Consider the following 21472-nt stretch of genomic DNA (forward strand, 5'->3'; position numbering starts at 1 on the left):
AACAGGAAAACCAACCTTGCACATTACGGACAAGAAGAGCCCAGGCAGTTACTCTGCTCAGAGGCAAAGCGGGCGATTGATACGTTGAGGAAAAGAGGCGGCCTACAGGAGGATATGGATCTTTGTTTCTCTCATACAATCGTAAGCAACTATCTCTTCATAGAAATAAGGCAAAAGAGGCCTGCCTAATGCTGGTATGTAAAAGAACGTTTATCTTGGCACACTCGACAAAGCACGCATCTGTGTGCAAGGATGTTATTTCATATGGTGTGTTAGAAAAAGGCATCCTCCTGCCAGGCAAGACACAACCCAGAGAAACTCACATGGTCAGGTATTCAAAAGTACATAATCCTCTGTGAGGTAATAACACTTAATAACAATAGCTAACACTTATTGAATGCCACTATCTGTTCTAAGCACTTTACATGTATTAATTCATGCAATCCTTACAATACTCCATTTTATAGCTAAGGAAACAGAGAGGTTGAGCAACTTGTCCAAGGTCACACAGGTCGTTATAGAAAAATCAGTATTTTAATCCAGACAGACTGGTTCCAGAGGCTGTACTCTGCCACTGTAAGATATCACCTTTCTGAAGCAGTGACAGTTAAACTTTAGAAAGCTCTTTCATAGGCTGTTTCAAAGCTGCAGAATACTCTTCAATTGTGTGTATATATTGAGGTGCGGGTGGGGGAAATCATCTCTCATAGTTGTCCACTTTCACACAAAAAGATCTAGGATACGTTTCAGGGAGTCCTGAATCCTCTGAAATCATATATAAAATTTTTTATGTATATATGTGCATTTTTTTATGGAAAGAGAGTATATACTTTTAGACTCCCCAAAGAATCTGAAATGGTTCAGACCATTAGGCATTAATGGTTCCTAATCATTTTGCTACCTCAGGCAAATTTTATCCCTAGCACCCCTCTCCCCAGATCTCATTCTGGAAGGATCTCTAAACAACAAGCATTCTTGTAATAATTTCATTTTCTCATTTTTATTAATTAGACATGTAGATCTGTCAATCACAACTTCTAATAAAACAAGAAAACTAGTGCTACTAACCCTGGTTTAGAAATTTTCAATGTTTTAAATTACAGATAATATGCAAAATGCCTATATGGTAAAGTTGGAAAGACTTAGATATTCTGGATTTATTCCTTCCTTAACTCCATTAGCTTAAATCAAAAGAAGTTGATTTAAGGTACATAAATGATTACTATTAGGCTTGTAAAAATGCTGAAAATACCTTGAGAACAAACATTACTTTACTGATTATTAAACATAATTGTTTAAGTTACTGAGGAAACCACCATATACTAGGCCCAATGCCAAGTACTATGGATACAGAGAGAAAAATCTTACAGGACTTCTAGTGTGTCCAGGGAATCCAGATTGGAACCAATGCTTTAGGTAAAGGCTAAAGGCTTTTAGATGGATATAAAAAGATCGTCTGGAGAGATCATGACAAATTCAGGAAGGCCCACAGAAGAAGCTGGAAGGCCTTTATTTTCAAACAAACCTTCTAACCAACAACTGTGGGCAAAAACCAAAGTTTAGAGCCTCGCTACTGCACAAATGCTATATAAAAGAAAAATCCAAATCAGGTTTTCTGTGTCTGAGAACTGAATTTAAGATTCTTCCTGAAACTCTATTAGAAAAAAATTTAGAAAATAGCACTCTAACACCAAAATAGAAAATGCAGTTCTGTTTAATCCACTGAAATTTATGTCTACTAACGATGGCAGCTTAATACATATTAAAAATTATCATCTCTAAATATTCTGATTCTATTTTATTCTTTGCTATTTCCTGAATGGATATTAGTAAGCAAGCTCAAATCTGCCTTTGACAGAGAAAATTTCTCTTGTTCTTTTTAGTGGTAGGATAATACGAGTTGCCGACTGAGTCAGGATTGGGGTGACTTCTCCAGGCAAATATATCCCTTAGACTTAGGCCTCAGTCAACTCCTCACATGATATATAAAGTCAAAAGATAAGCACACAGGAAAAAAAATGCTTTAAAACTTGTTGAGTTCCCATTTTAAATATTTTCTTCCATAGAGTATTATAAGGCTAATAATCAAAACTACTTTTTGTATGAGACAGTTTCTTTGATAAGCTTCATACACTAAGTAAAATCTTAGTAGTTTGCTATTTCATAACTAGTTTGGAATTTAGATGATGGGAGATTAAGGAATATGAAAAAGAAAGGAATCACTCATCTTTTTAAAATCACATAATCTAAAATAATTCTTTGTTAGAAATATATTATAAAAATAAATGCTCCTGGAAAAAGTCTTCAGCCTGTTTTGCGAGGAACTACTTGTAATTTGGCAAAGTCTTGAGATTACTGAGAGAAGGCATATGGATGACAATCTTTAACACTGTTTAGCACACACACTGTTGTTCCCTCTTATGAAGAACAGATAAGCTGAAAGAAAAATATGATCCTGAGTCAGAAAACAGCTGCAGAATGTTCTTTTACCCCAGGAACTGACAAACAAAACAGGTGTTCGTGTGCATTGCTAGCATACCATAGAGGGGAACAACTGGTTTAGCAATTTACTGGTACATTTCAATCTACCTTGCCCTAATGGACTAAAAGTCCATGGTTCAAATTCTATCTACAGTTGCAGTTTAAAACACCAGCAGCCAAACCTTTAAGGCCAATATGCAGCTTTCAATGGTGAGACCTCGGGCCACGCTTCGGTACTTCTATACTTGTACCACACATTTGTGTCTGTGTTTAAAATTAAGTTTCTAAGTCTTGCCCACTCCTCTGCACCATATCCATTGTCATAATATGTCAATAGTATTATTTTTACAATTTCCCACTCATTTCCCAGTATGTTCACTAACTGTACTTATTTCGTATTTTTCAAAAGGAGTTTGAAAAAGTACCAAACTAGGAACAAAAAGCACCCCCATTACTTCCTCATGGAACTGTCTCTTACATAGGGACTGGGTGCTGGGAGCAGTTCAGATACTATATGTATTTTCTGAGCACAGAAAATCTTCCTTTCTTTCTTACCTTTCTTACTACCTCCCAACTCCCTTGACTTGCATCTCAGGTTTAGGCTGACCGCATAGAGGGAAAAAGCAGTGCACAAAAGATCAAAGAGTTTGCTAAGATTTCTGATAGTGGGGAGCATAACTGATTCCCAGTTTTAGCTCAACTCCCCTAAATCACCTTGAATATCTACATCAACACATTTTTACTAAACTTTTTATTTTGAACTAATTTTAAACTTACAGAAAAGTTGCAAAAATAGTGCAGAGTTCCCTTATATCCTCTATCCAGTTTCTCCTAAAGTCACCATTTCATAAAATTAAAGTACAATATAAAAACCAAGAAATTAACATTGGTTCAAGTCAAGTAACTACACTACAGACTGTTTAAATTTCACCAGTTTCTCCACTGATGGTCCTTTTTCTGTTCCAACACTAATGTCTTTTTTCTGTTCCAGGGTCCAATCTGGAATCCCATATCGCATTTAGTTATTAATTCTCCTGAGTCTCCAATATATGACAGTTTCTCAGTCTTTACTTGTCTTTGGTGACCTTTCCCGGTCTTTGTGACCTTGACACTTTTGAAAAATACTGATTAGTTATTTTGCTGAATGTCCCTCAATTTGGGTTTGTTTAATGTTTTCTCACGTACAGAAAGATAAAGAGGTTATGCATTTTTGGCAAGAATAACATCACAGAAATGATGTTGTGTTCTTCTAACTGCATCATATCACTGGGTTCATGACGTCCATGTCTTATTACTGGTGACGTTAACCTCAATCAGTTGGTTAATGTGGTGTCTCCACTGCCAAGTTACTATTTTTCCTTGGTAGCTAATAATTATCTTGGGGGAATTACTTTGAGACTATGCAATTATCCTGATTTTCCTCAAACTTTCGCCCACTAGCATCACAAGTGAATTTTGTCTGCAATAATTACTACAGTGCTGTTTGCCTAATGGTGATTTTCTATTTCTTGCTTTCCATGTTTATTCATTGGAATTCTTCTGTAAGAAAGAGTGTCCCTTCTCTTCTATTTATTTATTCAACTACGTCAGTATGGACTCATGGATACTTTATTCTATAGGTTAAAATCCAATACTATCATTATACATTTTGTTGCTCAAGTTGTTCCAACTTTGGCCATTAGGAGCTCCTTCAAGTTGCCTCCTGTGTCCTTTCAACAAGCCCCAAAAGTTCTTTGAGCGTTTCCTTAATTTCAAGCATCACAAGATATTCCAGGCTCATCTTGTATATTCCCTGCCACAGCTCTGGAATCAACTACTTTTCCAAAAATTTGTGGGTTTTTTTTTTTTTTTTTTTTTGTGAGGAAGACTAGCCCTGAGCTAACATCCAATGCCAATCCTCCTCTTTTCACTGAGAAAGACTGGCCCTGGGCTAAGATCCGTGCCCATCTTTCTCTACTTTATATGGGACACGGCCACAGCATGGCTTGACAAGCAGTGCATCAGTCCGCACCCAGGATCCAACCTGCGAACCCCGGGGCCGCAGGAGCACGTGCACTTAACCGCTACACCACCAGGCCGGCCCCTCTGGTTTCTTTTATTGAGAACAGTGTTTAAAAACCAAGAGCTGGGCACGCATTATTCCTAGAGTTTCACTGCCAGGCCAGCAATCTGGACAACCACCACTAATATTTGTGTTCTTACCAAATTCATGAGTTCGAAATCATTAGCATCACCTGGGAGCTTGTTAGAAATGCAAATTCTTGGGCCCCACCCCAGGCCTACTAGACCAGAATCTGAGGGTCTGGTGGAGGATTTTGTGTTTTAACAGCTTCACCACATGACTCTGATGCTTACTATCAAGTTTAAGAAACACTGCTTTAAAGAAGAAAAGTTAGTTTTCCTTCACTATAAACCCAACGTTTACTTTACTATGTTTATCACCAATAAAGAAAAAGCGAAAATTTAGTCTTAATCACTTGTCTTGTGTATACATCATGTTTTCACTACCACAACTAATAAAACTATAGGTAAATGCCTCATCTCTTAAAGCACTAAACACTTCCCTATTCTTCTTTGTTAATTTCCTATAAAATTTTTTTAAAATATGGTGGTCCCAGTAGTTATAAAGTACAAATATTATTACCTTTATACATAGAAGTTGTAAGTCAGCCTCCAGAATCAACTCCTGCCTACGTATATCACCTAACATCCATATAGCAAATGTACAAATATAAAACCCTTGCAGCACTGCCGTCTAAAGTCAGACTGCCCAGGCCTGAACAGCTGCTCCAGCACCCGACTTCTCTGGTGAACTCTTCTCTATGCCTTGGTTTTCTTAACCACAAAATGGAATGACGCTATCTAGATGAAAGAGGCACTGTGAGGGTTAAAACATAATGTGCAGCACTTACCACTACAGGGGCATAAAAGAAGTCCTCAAAAACTGTTAATTATTATTAGAACAATTAAATAAAAGTGCAACTAGAGGTTTTATTTTTTGGAATGCGGAAAGCAAGCAGAAACTGTGCTAAAAAAGTTCTGTTTTTTCACTAGTAGATCAGCATAAAGGCAGAACCAGAAAGCTCTATTCATATAATTAAAACAAAGTCCCCAGAAGTTAACAAACCAATGTTTTAAATGTGACTTTTTTCAAAAATGTTATTACATTTACATTATGTATACCTATGGTCGAGGGCTAAAGGAAAAGTATATAAAAATCAAAACAACTTGATCTGTTGAGGTAGCAAAATTATAGGTCAATTTTCTTCCTTTCTAGTTTGATTATCAAAATTAGTTGAATTATAGGTGAATTTTCCTTTCTATTTTGATTATCAAAATCAAGTGCCAACTCCTTTAATATTAGTAAAGAAGAAAGTAGTCCAATTAGTAATAACAGTTTCCATTTACTGAGTCCTTAAACTATCCCATTAATACTCCAAATAACCCTATGGACTTTACAGATGAGGAAATGGGGTCAGAGCAATAAAGCAACCTGCCAAGTCACACAGGGACAGAACAGGAATTCAAACTCAGCTCTGACTCCAAAGTCTATGCTCATAACCAACGCTGGGGACACGCTTCTTTATTCACAAATGTTTGATGTGCTGTGCCAAATTTATGAAAAAGTATAATGACTATATTAAATTATCTCATGTGGGACACAATAGTAGTCATAAGATATAGAGTATTAATGACACTTTAACACAATTAAAATTCTAAACAAAAAACAGTGTGAATCAGACAAGGCTTCTCTGAGCAAACTCTTCTTCAGGAAATTCAAGTGGAACTTCAAAGAAATGTAGATTTCCATGGAATACAGTTTAAAATGACTTCTTGGGCAAAAATAAATTATATACAAGACACAACACATATCAAAATATCCAATAATCCTCAAATAATTGGTTATATTCTTAAGCTACTTTATTTGTGATTTATAGAAGCTCTCAGGCTAGTATTATCATCTCTACACTGAGAAGGAAAAAGAAGTGAAATAGAACTTAAATGAATCACTCATGGTTACATGATAAACCAGCAGCAAAACCGGTAACCAGCTTGTGGGCTCTGCATTCAGCATAATAAACATTATTGAGAGGCTCTCACTTAAAGTTTTATAGCAAATGTCAGTTTTTCAAGCTGTTCTAATCCACACAAAGGCTTCCAAGAACATTTTTAGTTCCCCTACCATTAAGATCCTTTTTCTATTAAATGATTTTCCACTGGCCGTTTATATAATCATGTGCTTGAAAAATAAAGCTGAAAAATACAGATAGCTGCCACCGCCCTAATACTTAAAAAAGAGAGACAAGGAAAGGATCTCTCATATAGATTCAAAATAAAATGTTTTAAAACCTAAAGACAGGTAAAAATGAAACAAAAACAGTATGTTGAAGCAGATTAAGATAACACCTCTGCACCTGCACATAAAGTCTAACAATTAAGCACTACTGATAAAGTAGAGAGTACTAGACACTTCCATGAAGGAAGGAAAAAGGGGTAAACTCTCTCATTGGGTATGAAATACAATCGGGAATACATATATAATATGTAAGAAAAATGGTAATTGTAGAATCTTACTAAAACTTCAAAACTTTGCCCTTTTTAGCACCACTAAAGCTAAAAAAAAAGGGGGGGGTACTATCTTATAAGAATTAAGATGCCGAAAGACGGGATCCTGTCTGGCAGAGGTAAAGGGAAGTAATCACCACCTACAGTGGTAGTCTGATTCCCCGTTTACATTCTGAGCCTTATAGGAATTCTGCTTCCCTTCTCAAAGTCCAAACCAAACATTTATTCCCACCTTACTGTTAAGGTTTATAAGGTTCTGTTTATCTTTCGTTACTACAAAACAAAAATATACCCCCAATCTGCTCCGTTTAGGGTTTTTGCAGTAGGGAGGTGGGGGTGGGGAGGGATCGTTTCTGAAATATGTTTCGAAATCAGATATCAGATCAAACATTAAAACATGGAAAAGTTGTATATACATTTTGTTTACTTACAAATCCTAGCGAGGTTTTAAACCGTCCACTGTCAATGTCAGCGGAGCCCTTCGCGTGTTCTTTCTGCCCCACAACCAGAGGCTGCACCCCTCCGACTCGGCGGAACAGAACGTATTCCCTGTGCCTGTCCACGTGACGTGACGGCGACCTCCGGGCGGGGAGGGCCCGCGGAATGCCGGGACTGGCAGTCGCCCGGCCCCTCCTCCTCCTCCCCAGTCGCCCGCACGCACGTCTCTCCACTCCCCCGCAGCCAGCCCCGCCGGAGCAAGAGGCGTGGTGAGCGCGCGCAGCAGAACCACCCGTCCCGGCTTGGCTTCCGTGCTGCTGTCTGACGGGAAGCAGGCATCTCCGCAGCGCATCGGACGACCCTAACCCTTACAATGATCTAGAAAGCATAGGCTGGAAGAACCCATGGAACCAACACAGTGAGAGGCACTACCCAATGATGATGGCAAGCACCAGTCAGACATCACACTTGGAACCCGGCCTCTATCATTACTAGGTGCTTGGCCTCAAACGAGTTGCTTAATCTAAACCTCAGTTTGCTCCTGTCAACTGGGGACAACGCTACGTACCTCATAAGGTGGTTGTGAGGAAATGCGCTAATGTACTTAATGGTGTCTGCTAAATGATAGTAGTAAATGATGAATAAAGAGTAGCTATTATTTTGATCTATTAATTTCGCAAATGTGAAAACGGAGAGATGGCAAGCAATCTACCCAAGAACACATAATTGGCTAGGGGCAAAGTTAAGTAAATCTAAAACTTCTGTTCCCGACCTACACCAATTCAAGACAATATAGAAGAAATCTACTCAAAATCTCACTTCTCCTTTCCTCATTTTTTTCCATAACACTTCTGACCAACACACTATTTTACTTATTTTGATTTTTTATCTGACTCCCATAGAATATAAACTCCAAGACAGCAGGGATGATTTTTGTCCTTTGGTCTATTCTTTCACTGTTGAATCTCCAGCACCTACAACAGGGTCTGACTGTACACAGCAGAAACTCAAATATTTATTGGATAAATGATTCTTCATTTATCAGTGCCTCCACCTCTCAATCATCCTCTTTTGGCAGAAGTCACAGGATTTGGAAACACTCTTAGATGATGTTTAATAACTGACTGCAATTTCTAATTCAACAGAGAATAAGTGGAAGAATATTTATTATATTCCATTCACTTCACTGAGTTTAAATTTTCTTAATTTCAGTATAACATTTCCAGCTAGACATTTTCATTCGTATAAAGTCTTTAAAATACTTTTTCTGTCACTTGTGAGAATGGGGAATAAATGGAGCCAACTACTATGTCTTTAATTTACTTCCTCTAATATTTTAATCATCTTTTCCTTATTAAAAATAACAATGTTGCCTCTTTCTACTAAGATAAAACCCGTTATTTATTTCCCTATCTGACCAGAAATGTGCATATTATGCACAATAAATTGACAGTGCTTTATCTGTAAATAATTGTATTTCTGCCTAAACAAAAAAACTCATGTACAAAAATTATTACTTTAAAATGTTTCATTTAAAATAGCTGCTTTATTTAGAAATCCAGTGTCAAGAACACTGGATTTCTAGACTTAGGCCTAACAGCTAGATATATAAATTAACGCATCATTTAATCTAAATTATAATTTGTAGTATATCTCTCCTACCTAATATATGGCAAATTCCCTAATGGTAAAGAATACACTCACTAATTCATATATTTATTAAACATCTTGGTAAAGAATACACTCACTAATTCATATATTTATTAACATCAATGTATTCTTTCTTACAATCATTTCCTTTCTTAACTGTCTTCTCTTTCGATTCACTGAATTCCTCCACGTATCTCAAATTCCCAAGGTAACTAACATCCAGACCTCCTCTTAGTATTTTCCTCTTCGTATTAGTGGCTCCGCAATTCCCTTATAATATAGGCTATGAGTCTGTCTCTGCAATGTCACTTCTTTTGGGCCACCCTTGTAGTCTGGAAAACATCTACAGCAGAATATCTGGTTTGACGAGAGTTTAGCTTTACCTCACACTTAGTTATTAAAGTTGGTATTTGTAAGGTTGCTAGGTGTGGGAGGCAGGTATGGCAGAGCTAGGATTATGTAGTTTTATTACCTAGACAAAAGAGGGAAAATCCTAAGCAAATATACATGTTAATGTTCCAGTTACTGTGCCTCTGATTCTTCTTTAAGATTTTCATGATTCGTTTCTTTGGAAAGTCATTCCTAAGCCTTTACAAGCATTTTTAATTACAAAATAACACATGTACTCATTATTCAATAATACGGAGAACCTCTCATCTTCTCTGATTGTTCAATAATATGCAGAACCTCTTGTCCTTTCTCTCTTTTTTAGTATACCCCAAACTTAAGTTTCACAAGTCTGTCCAAATTTCTGTTTAGTCATTTGTCCTGGTAAATGTTTTAAAGAGGCTCTTAATATATGCATTAATGTACATAATATGAACTTTGTACATTAATACTATAAGGTTTTATATCCTTTAATAATTACATCTATTACGGAACTTTTACTATTATATGTTAATAATGAGTAATAGAATAGGCACGTTATAGAGAAAGTCTTACTTAAAACATAATAAAAGCCAGGTATTACCAAGTATCTATATTCTTCAGCATTTTGTCAGAAAAGTTAATTCTCACAAATTTTCCAAATATACTAACTCAAGCTGACAAAGGAGAATACACTTTTAATTTTCCCTTAAGATAAATGATTAAAAAGAAAAAAAGCATCTCCCTTGTTACTGTTCCTCCAGTTTCTTTGGCTATATTGCATATTGTAAACAAACCTAAACTAAACTAAATCCCTAACAAGCTAAAACCTAGGTGACTGTCTAAAGTATGTAATTCCTTGTGTCTGGGGCCAAATTTATAGACTATTAGTGAAAACACAGTACACCTTAATATTTCATTAAATTGAAATTTGTGCCTAGTTTCAGCAAGAGTCGCTCAAAAACATTCGAAGGGGTTTAAAAGACTTGAAAGAATAAACAAATACCTTCAAACTTTACAAAATCATTCATTGTAATTGGTATAAGTTACAAGTTTTTAAATCTATTCACTAAAATCAATTACAGAAAAGTCCTGCAAGACAAGCGTGTATATTTGAAGGTAACATTAATCTTTTTTTCAGTAACTATTCAGACTTTAACTTAACCTTCCCTCGGTGTGTCTAAATTTGGTTAGATATTTGCAGATTATTCACATCTGTAACTATGGTATACGGAGGTGAAACAAACAGTTATCATGCTTTCTTAGTCAGTAAACTAAACGCAGGAAACCCTAAATCACACGCAGTATTTCAAGTCATGCCCAGAAGCAAAGTAAAGATAACGGATCACAAGTTAAAAGACAGCGCGGCTTTAAGCAAAGTATTTGCTCATTTCTCACTGCCCGTAACACAGCGCTAACAAGGTTTCCGAAGAGTGCTGCTGGCACAGAGCTTTTATACGAAAGCCAAGAATAAGAGCCTATTTGCTCTGCGTACATTTTGCAAATGGAAATCCACCCGAATATGCCTGTAGGTACGATTTTGTACACTCGCAACAGGTGACTTAAATTTAAAACTGGATAACTGCCTTCATAAGGAGCTTGAAAATAAAAATTTCTCCAAGAAAAGATATAAGACCTGCAAAAATATCTTTCTTATCCTCACTCCTGCTAAGGACACTTGAAGAGGCATGGCTAAGGAAGCAGTCCATCAAAAAGGTTCCAGGAGAACTGCGCAACAGCCAGGGGGCGAGGACTCAAACTTCTCCTCCGCCCCCGTCTTGCTCGGCCTTTCCCAGACACTCGGCACTGGGCGCCAGGACGGGCGTCTCCTGCTTTCGGGCAACAGTTGCCACGAGCAGCTGGGCTTAGGAGAGGCAATCTGCCCCGTCAGTTGTCCCTTCTCCGTCGTCTCCTCCCTCCCTCCTCCAAGGCCAAGGACAGCGACGTCCTCCTCCCTCTTCTCCTCCTCTTTGGTGCCCTCAGCCAGGAGGCGGGAGTGACCCACAGCAGCTGACCCAGCACAGGCACTGCCTCTCCCACAGCCCTCAGGACACACCATGGGCCCAGAGGCAGGTTTGCAGCACAGCAGCGACGACGCAGGCGGCGGCCCCGGCGACTCTCAACTACCTCCCTGACGGCCGCGACCACCGCCCAACAGCCCCGAAAAGCCAGTGCCATCGACGGCTGGAGAATCTAGGGGCCCCCTAACCATCTTCGCGGTCGACTCAAGCTACGTCAACAACTATGGCGGGCGAGGGGCGGCGGGCGGAGCCGGTGAGGGAAGAATGGGCATGGTACGTCACGCCCAGGGCCCCGCTGCGGGAAAGAAGATGCCGGCTCGCCCCTCAAAATGGCGGCGGCAGTAATGCGCCTGCGTACGGAACTCCGCCGTCGCGCCACGGCCGGCGGGAAGTGAGGTTCTCAGAAGAGCCGCCAGAAGTGTACGGTGACTTCGAGCCCCGGGTGGCCAAAGAAAAGTCCCCGGTGGGAAGACGAATCCCGCTACGAGAGTTCCGGCCCGACTCTGGGAAAGAGGAAGTGAGAGAAAGCGCCTACTACCTTCGGTCTCGGCGGCGGTCGCAGCTGCGACGTCTGGAAGCCGAGGAGATGCAGACGCGAAGGGCTACTCGCCTACAGCAGCACCATTCACTGCAGCCTCCGCTGCAGCCGTCTCCGGTTACGACCAGGAGAGGGATACGGGACTCTCATTCCTCTGAAGGTGAGGCCGGCGGAGGTAACAGTCTCAGCCGAAAGCCAGCGAGCGAGCGGGCACGGGCGGGATGTTGGCGTGCAGCGGGCGGGCGGGCTCCTCCCCGGCACTCATCCCCGCCGGCGCTCCCGGGGCTCCCCCGCCCCCTGGACGTGCGCCTCTACGCGGGGTCCGCCCAAGCGCAGGCGGGAAAGAGGCTCGGGCGGGAGGACTGGACAGGCAGTCTTGCGGGGCGGCCTGAGCAGAGCCGCGGAGCTCTGCCCGTCCCGAGGCATCAATTTAGGGGTGTCGGGATTGCCTCGTTCTGCGGGCCTTCACGGGGGACGGCTAGTTAGGCGGGACGCCGAATCACTCCAGGCTCGGTTTCATTGCGGTTTCCTCTCTCTTGCGGATGTGTCTACCAAAGCCACTTCCATTTCCTCCTTTAACTCTGAGGCCAGAAGTCCCCAGTTGAGAAGCGTGGTTCTAATGTAACCTTTCCTTCCTTTTCCGTCACTAGCCAGCTGGGGGGAGAGGGAGGGGAAATTTTGTGAGTGGGCGTTTGGAGGGATAGCGTGATTGGTGAATTGGCTTGAGACCCCACCCAAATACTTACCCGAAACGGGGTAAGTCGTTTATCCTGAACTTGAAGCTCCTCATTGTCTGATAAACTTGAGCTGATCGCTCTCTCTTGAGTGTGGTGGTCTCTGCCAGAAATTCGCCACGTTGAGGGCCCTCAGTGTAACTTCAGTGGTTAAGGAGCTTGACAAAGCACGACTCTAATTAGTTTTCGTCTGAATGGGCCAAAAGGATGCTGACAAGGTATATAGTTTTAGGTAAGTCACAGGTGAATCAACTTCCTTAATCCATCCTCTCCCACCCTGCCTTCCCTCCCCAACACACATAGGTGAAGTTTCATGTTAGCCCCATGTAAGGCACTTATGAGGTAAAAATCAGGGGATTTGAATCACAGTGGGATTACATAGTTAGTGGTAGACCGTTGATGGATATGAAGAGGAGGTAGATTTTCAGTTCAGAGTAATAGACTGCACGTTTACCTGCTGACACATTTGAAGATGTGTTGATTTTGGAAACTTTGTGTTAAAGATATGTAAGTTACTATTGGATGTAACAACTCAAGACAGGTTAGCCCATATATATGAGTTTTCTCTCTCTTTTAAGATAAACTTCCTGAAAACAAAGATCCTGTTATATATATTTGAAGGGCCATGTTATACTTTAGTAGTTGCCTTAATTCTGTATCTCCTTCAATATCTGGAAGAATGCTTTCCACATAGTAGGCAATAAATATATGTTACATTGTATTGACTCTCCCACAGAGCCTAGTGCAGTTATACTAGCTAATTTTTTTTAACACACAAGTTTTGCCTCAATTTTAGTACGTCTGTAAGAATCTAAACGTTTTTCACTGTTCTGCTTTTTCCACATCATTAGTGAAACTCTACCCCATCTTTTAGGCCAGCCCTGGTGGGGTCTAGTGGTTAAGATTTGGTGGCTCTCACCACTGAGGCCCAGGTTCGTTTCTTGGTCTGGGAACCACACCACCAGTCTGTCAGTTGGCACACTGTGGCAGCTGCATGCTGCTGTGATGCTGAAAGCTATGCCACCGATATTTCAAATACCAGCAGGGTCGCCCACGGTGAACAGGTTTCAGCAGAGCTTCCAGACTAAGACTAGGAAGAAGGACCTGACCACCCACTTTCAAAAAAAATTGGCCATGAAAACCCTATGAATAACAGCAGAGCATTGTCTGATACAGCACCGAAGGTGAGAGGATGGCCAAAAAGACTGGGCAGGGTTTTGCTTTGCTGTACACAGGGTCACTAGGAGTCAGAATCAACTCCACAGCACTAACAACAACAAGCCCATCTTTTAAATTTTCTAAAGTAAATATACTTTTGTTGTAAAACATCAGTGATGAATGGTTTATTTTTATATTGTCTTAAGAGTGTTTATTTCTGACTAGTTAAATTCTTAAGTTTTGCTAAACCTAATTACACATTTCTAAAGAAATGAATTATTTGTATTTCTGCTTATATATTGCTATTAATATGCATAATCTCTACCTAGATCATATATTCTGAATTTTGACAATTTTCATGTCTATTCTTTAGAGGATGAACCATCTTCAAATACTGTTGTAAGCCAAACAGTCTCAAAGAAAACTATCTGGAGAACACAAGAAACTCCAGGTGAGAAGAGTGATTTTGTTTTTTTCTTTACCTGACAGCTTTTTTTTATGTACAGATTATCGCCAGTTCATCAAGGGCCCCAAATCATACTTCATTCAGAGTTTCAGTGAATCTGCTTCATAGGTTGTTTATGGAATTAAGCAGTACAGGCATGGGTCAAGAAAAGACTGGGCAGATAGTTGAGTATCTACTAATTACCAGCCACTTTGTATGTGTTAGTTCATTCATTCACATAACTATGCATGATAGATATACCCATTTTATAGATGAGAAAACTGGAGCTCAGAGTAGCTAAGACTCTTGCCTAAGATTACACTATATGTGACTGAGCCAAAATTCAGACCCAGGTTTGTCTTCTCCAGAGCCCTTTCATTTCCCCAAGTATCTCACTGTGGCTCTCCTATGTAATAATTAGCTACTCAGTAAAGTCTGTTAAGTGTTGAGTGAAGGAATATGTTACACTGCCTTCCATTTAAAATGGATTAAATGTTCTGCATAGTAAAATCATGACACAATACGGTCAATCTTGTCAGTATGATGCTATATTTCATCGAATCTAAGATAGCATCAGTTGTAAGATACACTATCGTTTTATGTACCGCCTAGAAGGAAGAAATGCTGCCAGTTAAACTGTAATATGCCATATATTGTATGATGTTCCCAATTTCAGAGATGTTAAAATGTAAAAATATTTGCAGCTTAGTATCAATATAACATGGAAGTAAGCTACATTTGATAGTCTACTGAAGTTGTAAAAACTGTTTAAATTATTTTGAAAAGCAGGAGAAAGGATTAAGTTTAGTTATTAATCTTAGTATTGTTGGGTTTTAGTTCCGTTTATTTTCAGTTTTTTTGTTTGTTTTTTTGGTTTTTTTGTGTGAGGAAGATCGGCCCTGAACTAACATCTGCCAATGCTCCTCGTTTTGCTGAGAAACATTGGCCCTGGGCTGACATCCGTGCCCATCTTCCTCTACTTTGTATGGGATGCCACCACAGCATGGCTTGACAAGCGGTGCATCAGTCTGCGCCCAGGATCCAAACCCTTGAACCCTGGGCCTCCAAAGTGGAGTGCGCACACTTAACCACTACACCACCGGGCTGGTCCCTATTTTCAGTTTTTTTGATATTAGGAAAGTCCCACAACAATAAATGATTATAGCTATTGAAACTGATCATCCCCGGCTTTTTTTTTACCCATATCCTGACTTATTTCCTTATCCATTGCTTCTGATAAGATTATGCTTTGTAATTTGAACTATTCTATTCTCAATTTAGAATAAAGTATATCTGGCTAGGGCCGGCCCCGTGGCTTAGTGGTTAAGTGAGCGTGCTCCACTGCTGGCGACCCGGGTTCAGATCCCGGGCTCGCACCGACGCGCTGCTTCTCCGGCCATGCTGAGGCCGCGTCCCACATACAGCAACTAGAAGGATGTGCAGCTATGACACACAACTATCTACTGGGGCTTTGGGGGGAAAAAATAAATAAAAAAAAAAAAAAAAAAGAAGTAAAGTATATCTGGCTCAAGTTCCATTCCAAATAAACACACCTTTTGTGCTTACTTCCTTAAACAGCCTATGTTACTGTGTTAAGATTATAAACTATCTTAGAACAATACTTTGAGTAATAGATGCTATAATCAGATTTTCCAGGCCATTTGGAAAAACCACATATTCTTGAAGTTTTATTTATAATAGATTTAATTGCATGTCCTTTATACCTCGAGAAGCAAAAATGTCTCATTTTTAAAATCTAGAATAACTTCATAAAAATTACGGAGTTAACTAATTAGATGTAATGAAGACCGTAGCCTATAGACCATTATAAAACTATTATGTAATAGAATGTCTTGAACGGTTGTCTTTTGAAGTTCACATTAGGCCTATATTTAAGGACTGCTACTGAGGTACATGGCTGCATAATGTTGTGGAAAGAACACTGGACATTGGTTGAGTTACCCAGCCACCTTCAGCCTGAGGCTTTTATCTATATGATTTGCCCTGTCTAACTCACAAGGCCACTGTGGAAATGATACCATACATGCAAAATCACTTTATACATAGTAAAATATACAAATAAAAGGTTTTTGTTTTCCTCATGGCACTTTACAAGAGATGTGAAGTTCATAAAATTTTGCTTAAGCATTTCTTTTTCTCAAGAAGCGTACGCTATAATTGGAAATGGAGAAGACAACATTTCTCAGTACAGTCATGCCCCACATAACAATGTTTCAGTCGATGACAGGACCATATATACGACAGTGGTCCTGTAAGATCAGTACCATATAGCTTAGGTGTGTAGTAGGCTATACCATCTAGGTTAGTGTAAGTACCCTTTTATGATGTTCGTACAATGATGAAATCGCCCAGTGACGTATTTCTCAGAACATCTCCCCATCGTAAAGCAGTGAGTGGCTGTATAGATGATTGATAGATTGGAACCCATGCATAGATTACCTGGAATATATCAATAGCACACTGTTATACAATATAACTAGAAATAAGGATATGTGCATCTTTGGGAGATTTAGGATACTCAGAGTACTCTTACTATAAAAGGTGCTTTTAAAAATTATATTGCATCTAGCACTTGGCATGCTCCCATCTCATGCCTCTTAATGAAAGGAGAAAGAGTTTAGGGAATTATTAAATAAATGCTTGTAAAGTCTGTCTAACAGAGGAATTATTTAAATAAGAGTGAGTCACTCTGATGGAGGATTGCTTTAAGTACGGATTTAAGGATAGGCCCTTCCTCTTCGTCGTAGAATCATAGACTTAGTTTAACTTTAGTATTAAGAATAGTGCTGTAATTGTAGTAACCATGGGTGTAGTCTAAAAGAAATTTATCCAAAGACGCCCTTAAGAATAAAGACATAAGCCACCTTCTAAAACAACCTAGTAAAGACAACCTTCTAAAACAACCTAGTAAAGACAACTATGTCATTTGTCATCTTGTTTTTGGAAGTCATGAAAAATGTTGATTATATTAGTTTAGAACAAGGATACAGTTTGAACTCTTCTCATTGTTTGAAGTTCCAGAATTCAATTATTTTCACATTAAAATAGCCGTTAAGTTGTTTAATCAGTTCAGTCCACATATACATATATAACTGCTCTTCTATGGCCAGATTCATTCTTTTCTGGAAATCATGAAACTGATTTTATAATCTAAAAATATGTTAGGAAAATTTCATTTTCTTTTCCTAAAGTTAAAAAAATACTTTTGTTCTAATGGTTATGGTTTCTAGATAAATAATCAAATATCTTTGAATGCCTACTATTTTGTCATGAACATTTGATTCTTTGGCTGCTTTAGTTACAGCATTCATTCATTTTACAGATATTTATTGAGCATCTACTTTATGCCAGACCCCATGCTAGATGCTGGGGGTGCAGTGGTGAGCAAAAGCAGACAAGGGAAGGAGATTGCTACAAGAGGATACTTGCTATTTTATACTCTAATACCTCTGTCTGGTACTCTGGCTCCTTCAAGTATCTTATATAAGGCTATGTATATAATAGAGCATACAGGAGATGCTTCTTAATTGAAAGATGGGAACTGAAATAGTAATTGACATCTATAGACTGAGCTTTAGGTTTTAATTAAACCTGAAAAGTGGAAATTCAGAGGAGAAAAGAGGAAGGTAGTTATCATCTTGGGATTATGGACATGTACAAGATTTATTTTTAAAGCTATTTATATAAGTTCTAAATACGTGGTGTGTAAAATGCTAACAACTGAGAAAAGTACTTCATTGAATTTTATAGCTGGAAGATTTAGGGAAGTCATCTATTCCAAGTTTCTGTTAGTGCAGGTGTCCCTTTGTTAACATCCATTCATACGTTGCCTGATCATCTTCAGTCATATGGAAATCGTTCCCTCACTATCTGTTCTGTTTTGGAGACAGCATTAATAATTTTTTTAATATTAAACTAAAAGCTACTTTGCTGTGACTTTTTCTTGTTGATCTTAGTTCTGCCTTTTTGAGCTACATAAGATCAATTTAATCGCTTTTCTACATCTCTAAGATGCATAAAAACATGCTCAGTAAGTATTTTTTTGAACAAATGAATGGCTTTCCCTTCAAGATTTCTCTTTTAGGTACTGTAAAGGAGAAATTAGGTTAAGTCGGTTTTGTAAAAACAAATATAGGCAGTCAGTGTGATGGAGGGGGCCAGTGATAGCCAATTCAGAATGTGGTTTTTGCAGTTCTCATACAGAACCAAACATAATGCTTTTTTATAGAGACAGATGAAACAAAATATAATATTTCGAAATTTAGATATGTATTGGGTTTTAGAATGTGTTGTATGAGGCTCTTTGAGAAAACACTCCTTGGTTTTCCATGCAAACGTTAACAATTTATTTGATGGTCTTCCCCATTAACCTTATTCATTGAATCATAGACAATCTGAAACAAACTCTGGCTAACATTAACATTTTATTTAAAATTAGAGTTTGCATTTCCTGAACGTGCACGGGGTTAAATAGTTGGAGGGAGTGTATTAACTGTCAGGAAGTTAATCCTAAAATTAAAATATGCCAGAAATAATCCACAGTGGGGGTAAGCCACAAATGGAATAGATAATTGAGTTGTTGTTACAGTACAGATTTTGGTTCTTAATTGAGAAATTTAAAAGAATTTTATTTGATATTCCTTTCCTTTTATACAAATATGGTCTGCTGAGAAAAATTATGAATTTTTCCATGAAGTCTATAAATTTTTTTATGGCAGGAAACTTGTCTCTGGTTCACTATTGTATTCCTATACTTAGCATAATGAAAAGCTCAGAAAAACCTTTGTTGAATAAATGGATGGTTGTATAATAAATCCAGTATGTTTGACATTTTATATTTTTTTAAATGTTTTCTCTTCCTGTATTAGTGATGAGTGAAGATCCTATAATCGACCTGTGTAGACCCCCTCTAAGAAGCTCAAGATCTGGTAAGAGATTGTGTTGTCTGTTGGTTTAAAGTTTCTATAAATACAATTTTATTTTTCGATAGGGTAAGTACCATGTATTCATATGGTTCAAAATTCAAAAGTTACTATAAATATTCAGTGAGAAGTCTTCCTGCCCCCTTTGTCCTTTACCCACCCAGTCTCCTCAACAGAGGCAACCAATGTTGTCAATTTCTTAGGTATTTTTCTAGAGATATTTTTTGGAGATATAAAGATATTCATGTATAAATGATCTTTTCCTCCTTTTTTTCCACACAAATTTTAGCCTGATAAATACTCTTTTCTTCACCTATTGTTTGTTTTTTTGGCTTAACATACTGAGACATCTTTCCATATAAGTGTCTAAAGGGCTTCCTCCTCCTGTTGAAGAGGTTGTTTCTTAACATGTTGCTGTGATTCTTTTTGTTAGCATCATAATTTTAAACCAGGGCCAGGGATTTTGTATTCTTCCCCGTATAATGCTAACAAAAATTCAAGACTGAGGCTTTGTGGCTCAGGGCTATAAAATGTCCCTGCCTCAATTACATTTCTTTCTGACTAAAACCTTAAAAAAGTGTTGCTCTTAAGTTGATTCTCATGACTATTAAAGAGTCATTCCAAGCAGTCTACTTCTACTTCATTTGTAGAGTCCCTTGGCCCATAAGGATGGTTTATCATGGGAACTGAAAAGGAAGCTTATTTATCTTCACAGTAGGTTTCTACTCCTCATCAGTCATTTCCTTTAAGAAAGAATTAGGTTGGGTTTTTTTGATAGATAGCTATCCTTTTAAGTATTGTAATGATAAAGATCTGTTAAGGTTTTGATGATGAACCTGTGGTAAAGAACCATATAATGCATTTCCTTTTAAGCTCTAATCATTTTCTTGCTTTCTTTCTTGCAGATTCGGCATGCAAAACAAATGGAAATACTAAAACGACTGAATTAGGTTTGTTTGCCTCTAATTCTTATGGGTTCTCTTTGAGGGTTCTGATTATCAGTAGACTACAGGAGCACGCACGTTTGGTCACTGGCTCGAGAGTGTTACTTTGTTCGTTATCTCAGCTTGTGGGACACTGTGTCCCTATGACTGTGGCCTTTCTTAATAGCCTTGGTTTTTATTCTGTCTGAAACGATGTTTTTCGTTATGTTATTGTTTAAATTTGTGTAAGAACATGTGATAACCAATACATTTTAGTTTATATTAGACTCTGTTAAATTCACACGATTGAGGGAAAGGGGATATCAACTTACTAATTAAGGTTTTTTCTTCATTTACAAAGTGAATTTGAGGTGTTTTTTATAGTAAGCTCAGTGTCCTTTGCTATGTTTGTTGAACTGGTTTAAATTCTTTTCAGTATTTGCCTTGGTGTAGAACATGAGATACCAAGATCTGTGGCTTTAAGTGAACCTACATTGATTGTGGTTGGACTTAGTTTTAAGCTACAATTCTTTTCTAAATTTGGAGATGAATCAAGAGGAAAGAAGCTTCATTTTTCTTTATAAATAGTTACAACTTCTTTTAAATTCATCTTTTACTTAAGTTCAAGCTAATTTCTTTAGAGACTTAAGGATTTATAATGTCTGTGTACTGAAAATGATCCTTGCAGTTTGCAGCTTATCGTGTACTTTTACCCACCAGAGTTTCTTACGTGCTCTATTTAAAAATTTAAAAAACAAGTTTTTCAAGTCATAGACTCTTAATTGGAAGAGAACCTGGAGCTGAAATAATCTAGCACTTTTACTTTCTATTCTAGATTTAGAAATCATTTTTATAAGTACATTATAATAAAAACTAACTTAAAGTGCTTTCCAGTTTAAAGGAAATTTCTGTGAGATTAATGTAGAGAATGGCACCCTCTGATTCTTTTTATAGTAATGTTAGTACATCTTGGAGTATATAAAATGGCTATTCATGGAGCTTGAATACTAGTGATATCCCCAAGTAATTCTTTACTCTTCCTTTCTGCTGCCGCACTCTGACTCTGTTCTCAAAAGCATGATTTGGGGGCCGGCCTCGTGGCATAGCGGTTAAGTGCGCATGCTCCACTGCTGGCGGCCCAGGTTCGGATCCTGGGCATGCAGTGGCGCACCACTTGTCAGGTCATGCTGTGGCGGCGTCCCATGTAAA

General features: G+C 38.5%; 2 protein-coding genes across 5 annotated transcripts in view; one reads left to right on the forward strand and one right to left on the reverse strand.

Moving 5' to 3' along the window:
- Positions 1 to 12128, reverse strand: part of TOR1AIP2 (torsin 1A interacting protein 2) — a 37731-nt gene extending 25603 nt beyond the window's left edge. The window contains exon 1 of one of the 3 annotated variants that reach the window (XM_087438584.1): positions 12061 to 12128. The gene's annotated coding sequence lies outside the window, so the exon portion shown is untranslated. Of the gene's footprint in view, positions 1 to 7478; positions 7603 to 12060 lie in introns of those variants that run through there. The other 2 variants (XM_014783380.2, XM_087438572.1) reach the window with 2 other exon arrangements.
- TOR1AIP1 (torsin 1A interacting protein 1) overlaps positions 11746 to 21472 on the forward strand; it is a 39021-nt gene continuing 29294 nt past the window's right edge. For both annotated transcript variants that reach the window (XM_087438542.1, XM_087438546.1), the window contains exons 1-4: positions 11746 to 12220; positions 14326 to 14403; positions 19287 to 19346; positions 20246 to 20290. In XM_087438542.1, coding sequence (XP_087294668.1) covers positions 11746 to 12220; positions 14326 to 14403; positions 19287 to 19346; positions 20246 to 20290 — 658 coding nt within the window. The remainder of the gene's footprint in view (positions 12221 to 14325; positions 14404 to 19286; positions 19347 to 20245; positions 20291 to 21472) is intronic.

This window comes from Ceratotherium simum, chromosome 2 (assembly GCF_057802395.1).
Source record: "Ceratotherium simum simum isolate JZ-2026a chromosome 2, ASM5780239v1, whole genome shotgun sequence".
Lineage (NCBI taxonomy): Eukaryota > Metazoa > Chordata > Mammalia > Perissodactyla > Rhinocerotidae > Ceratotherium > Ceratotherium simum.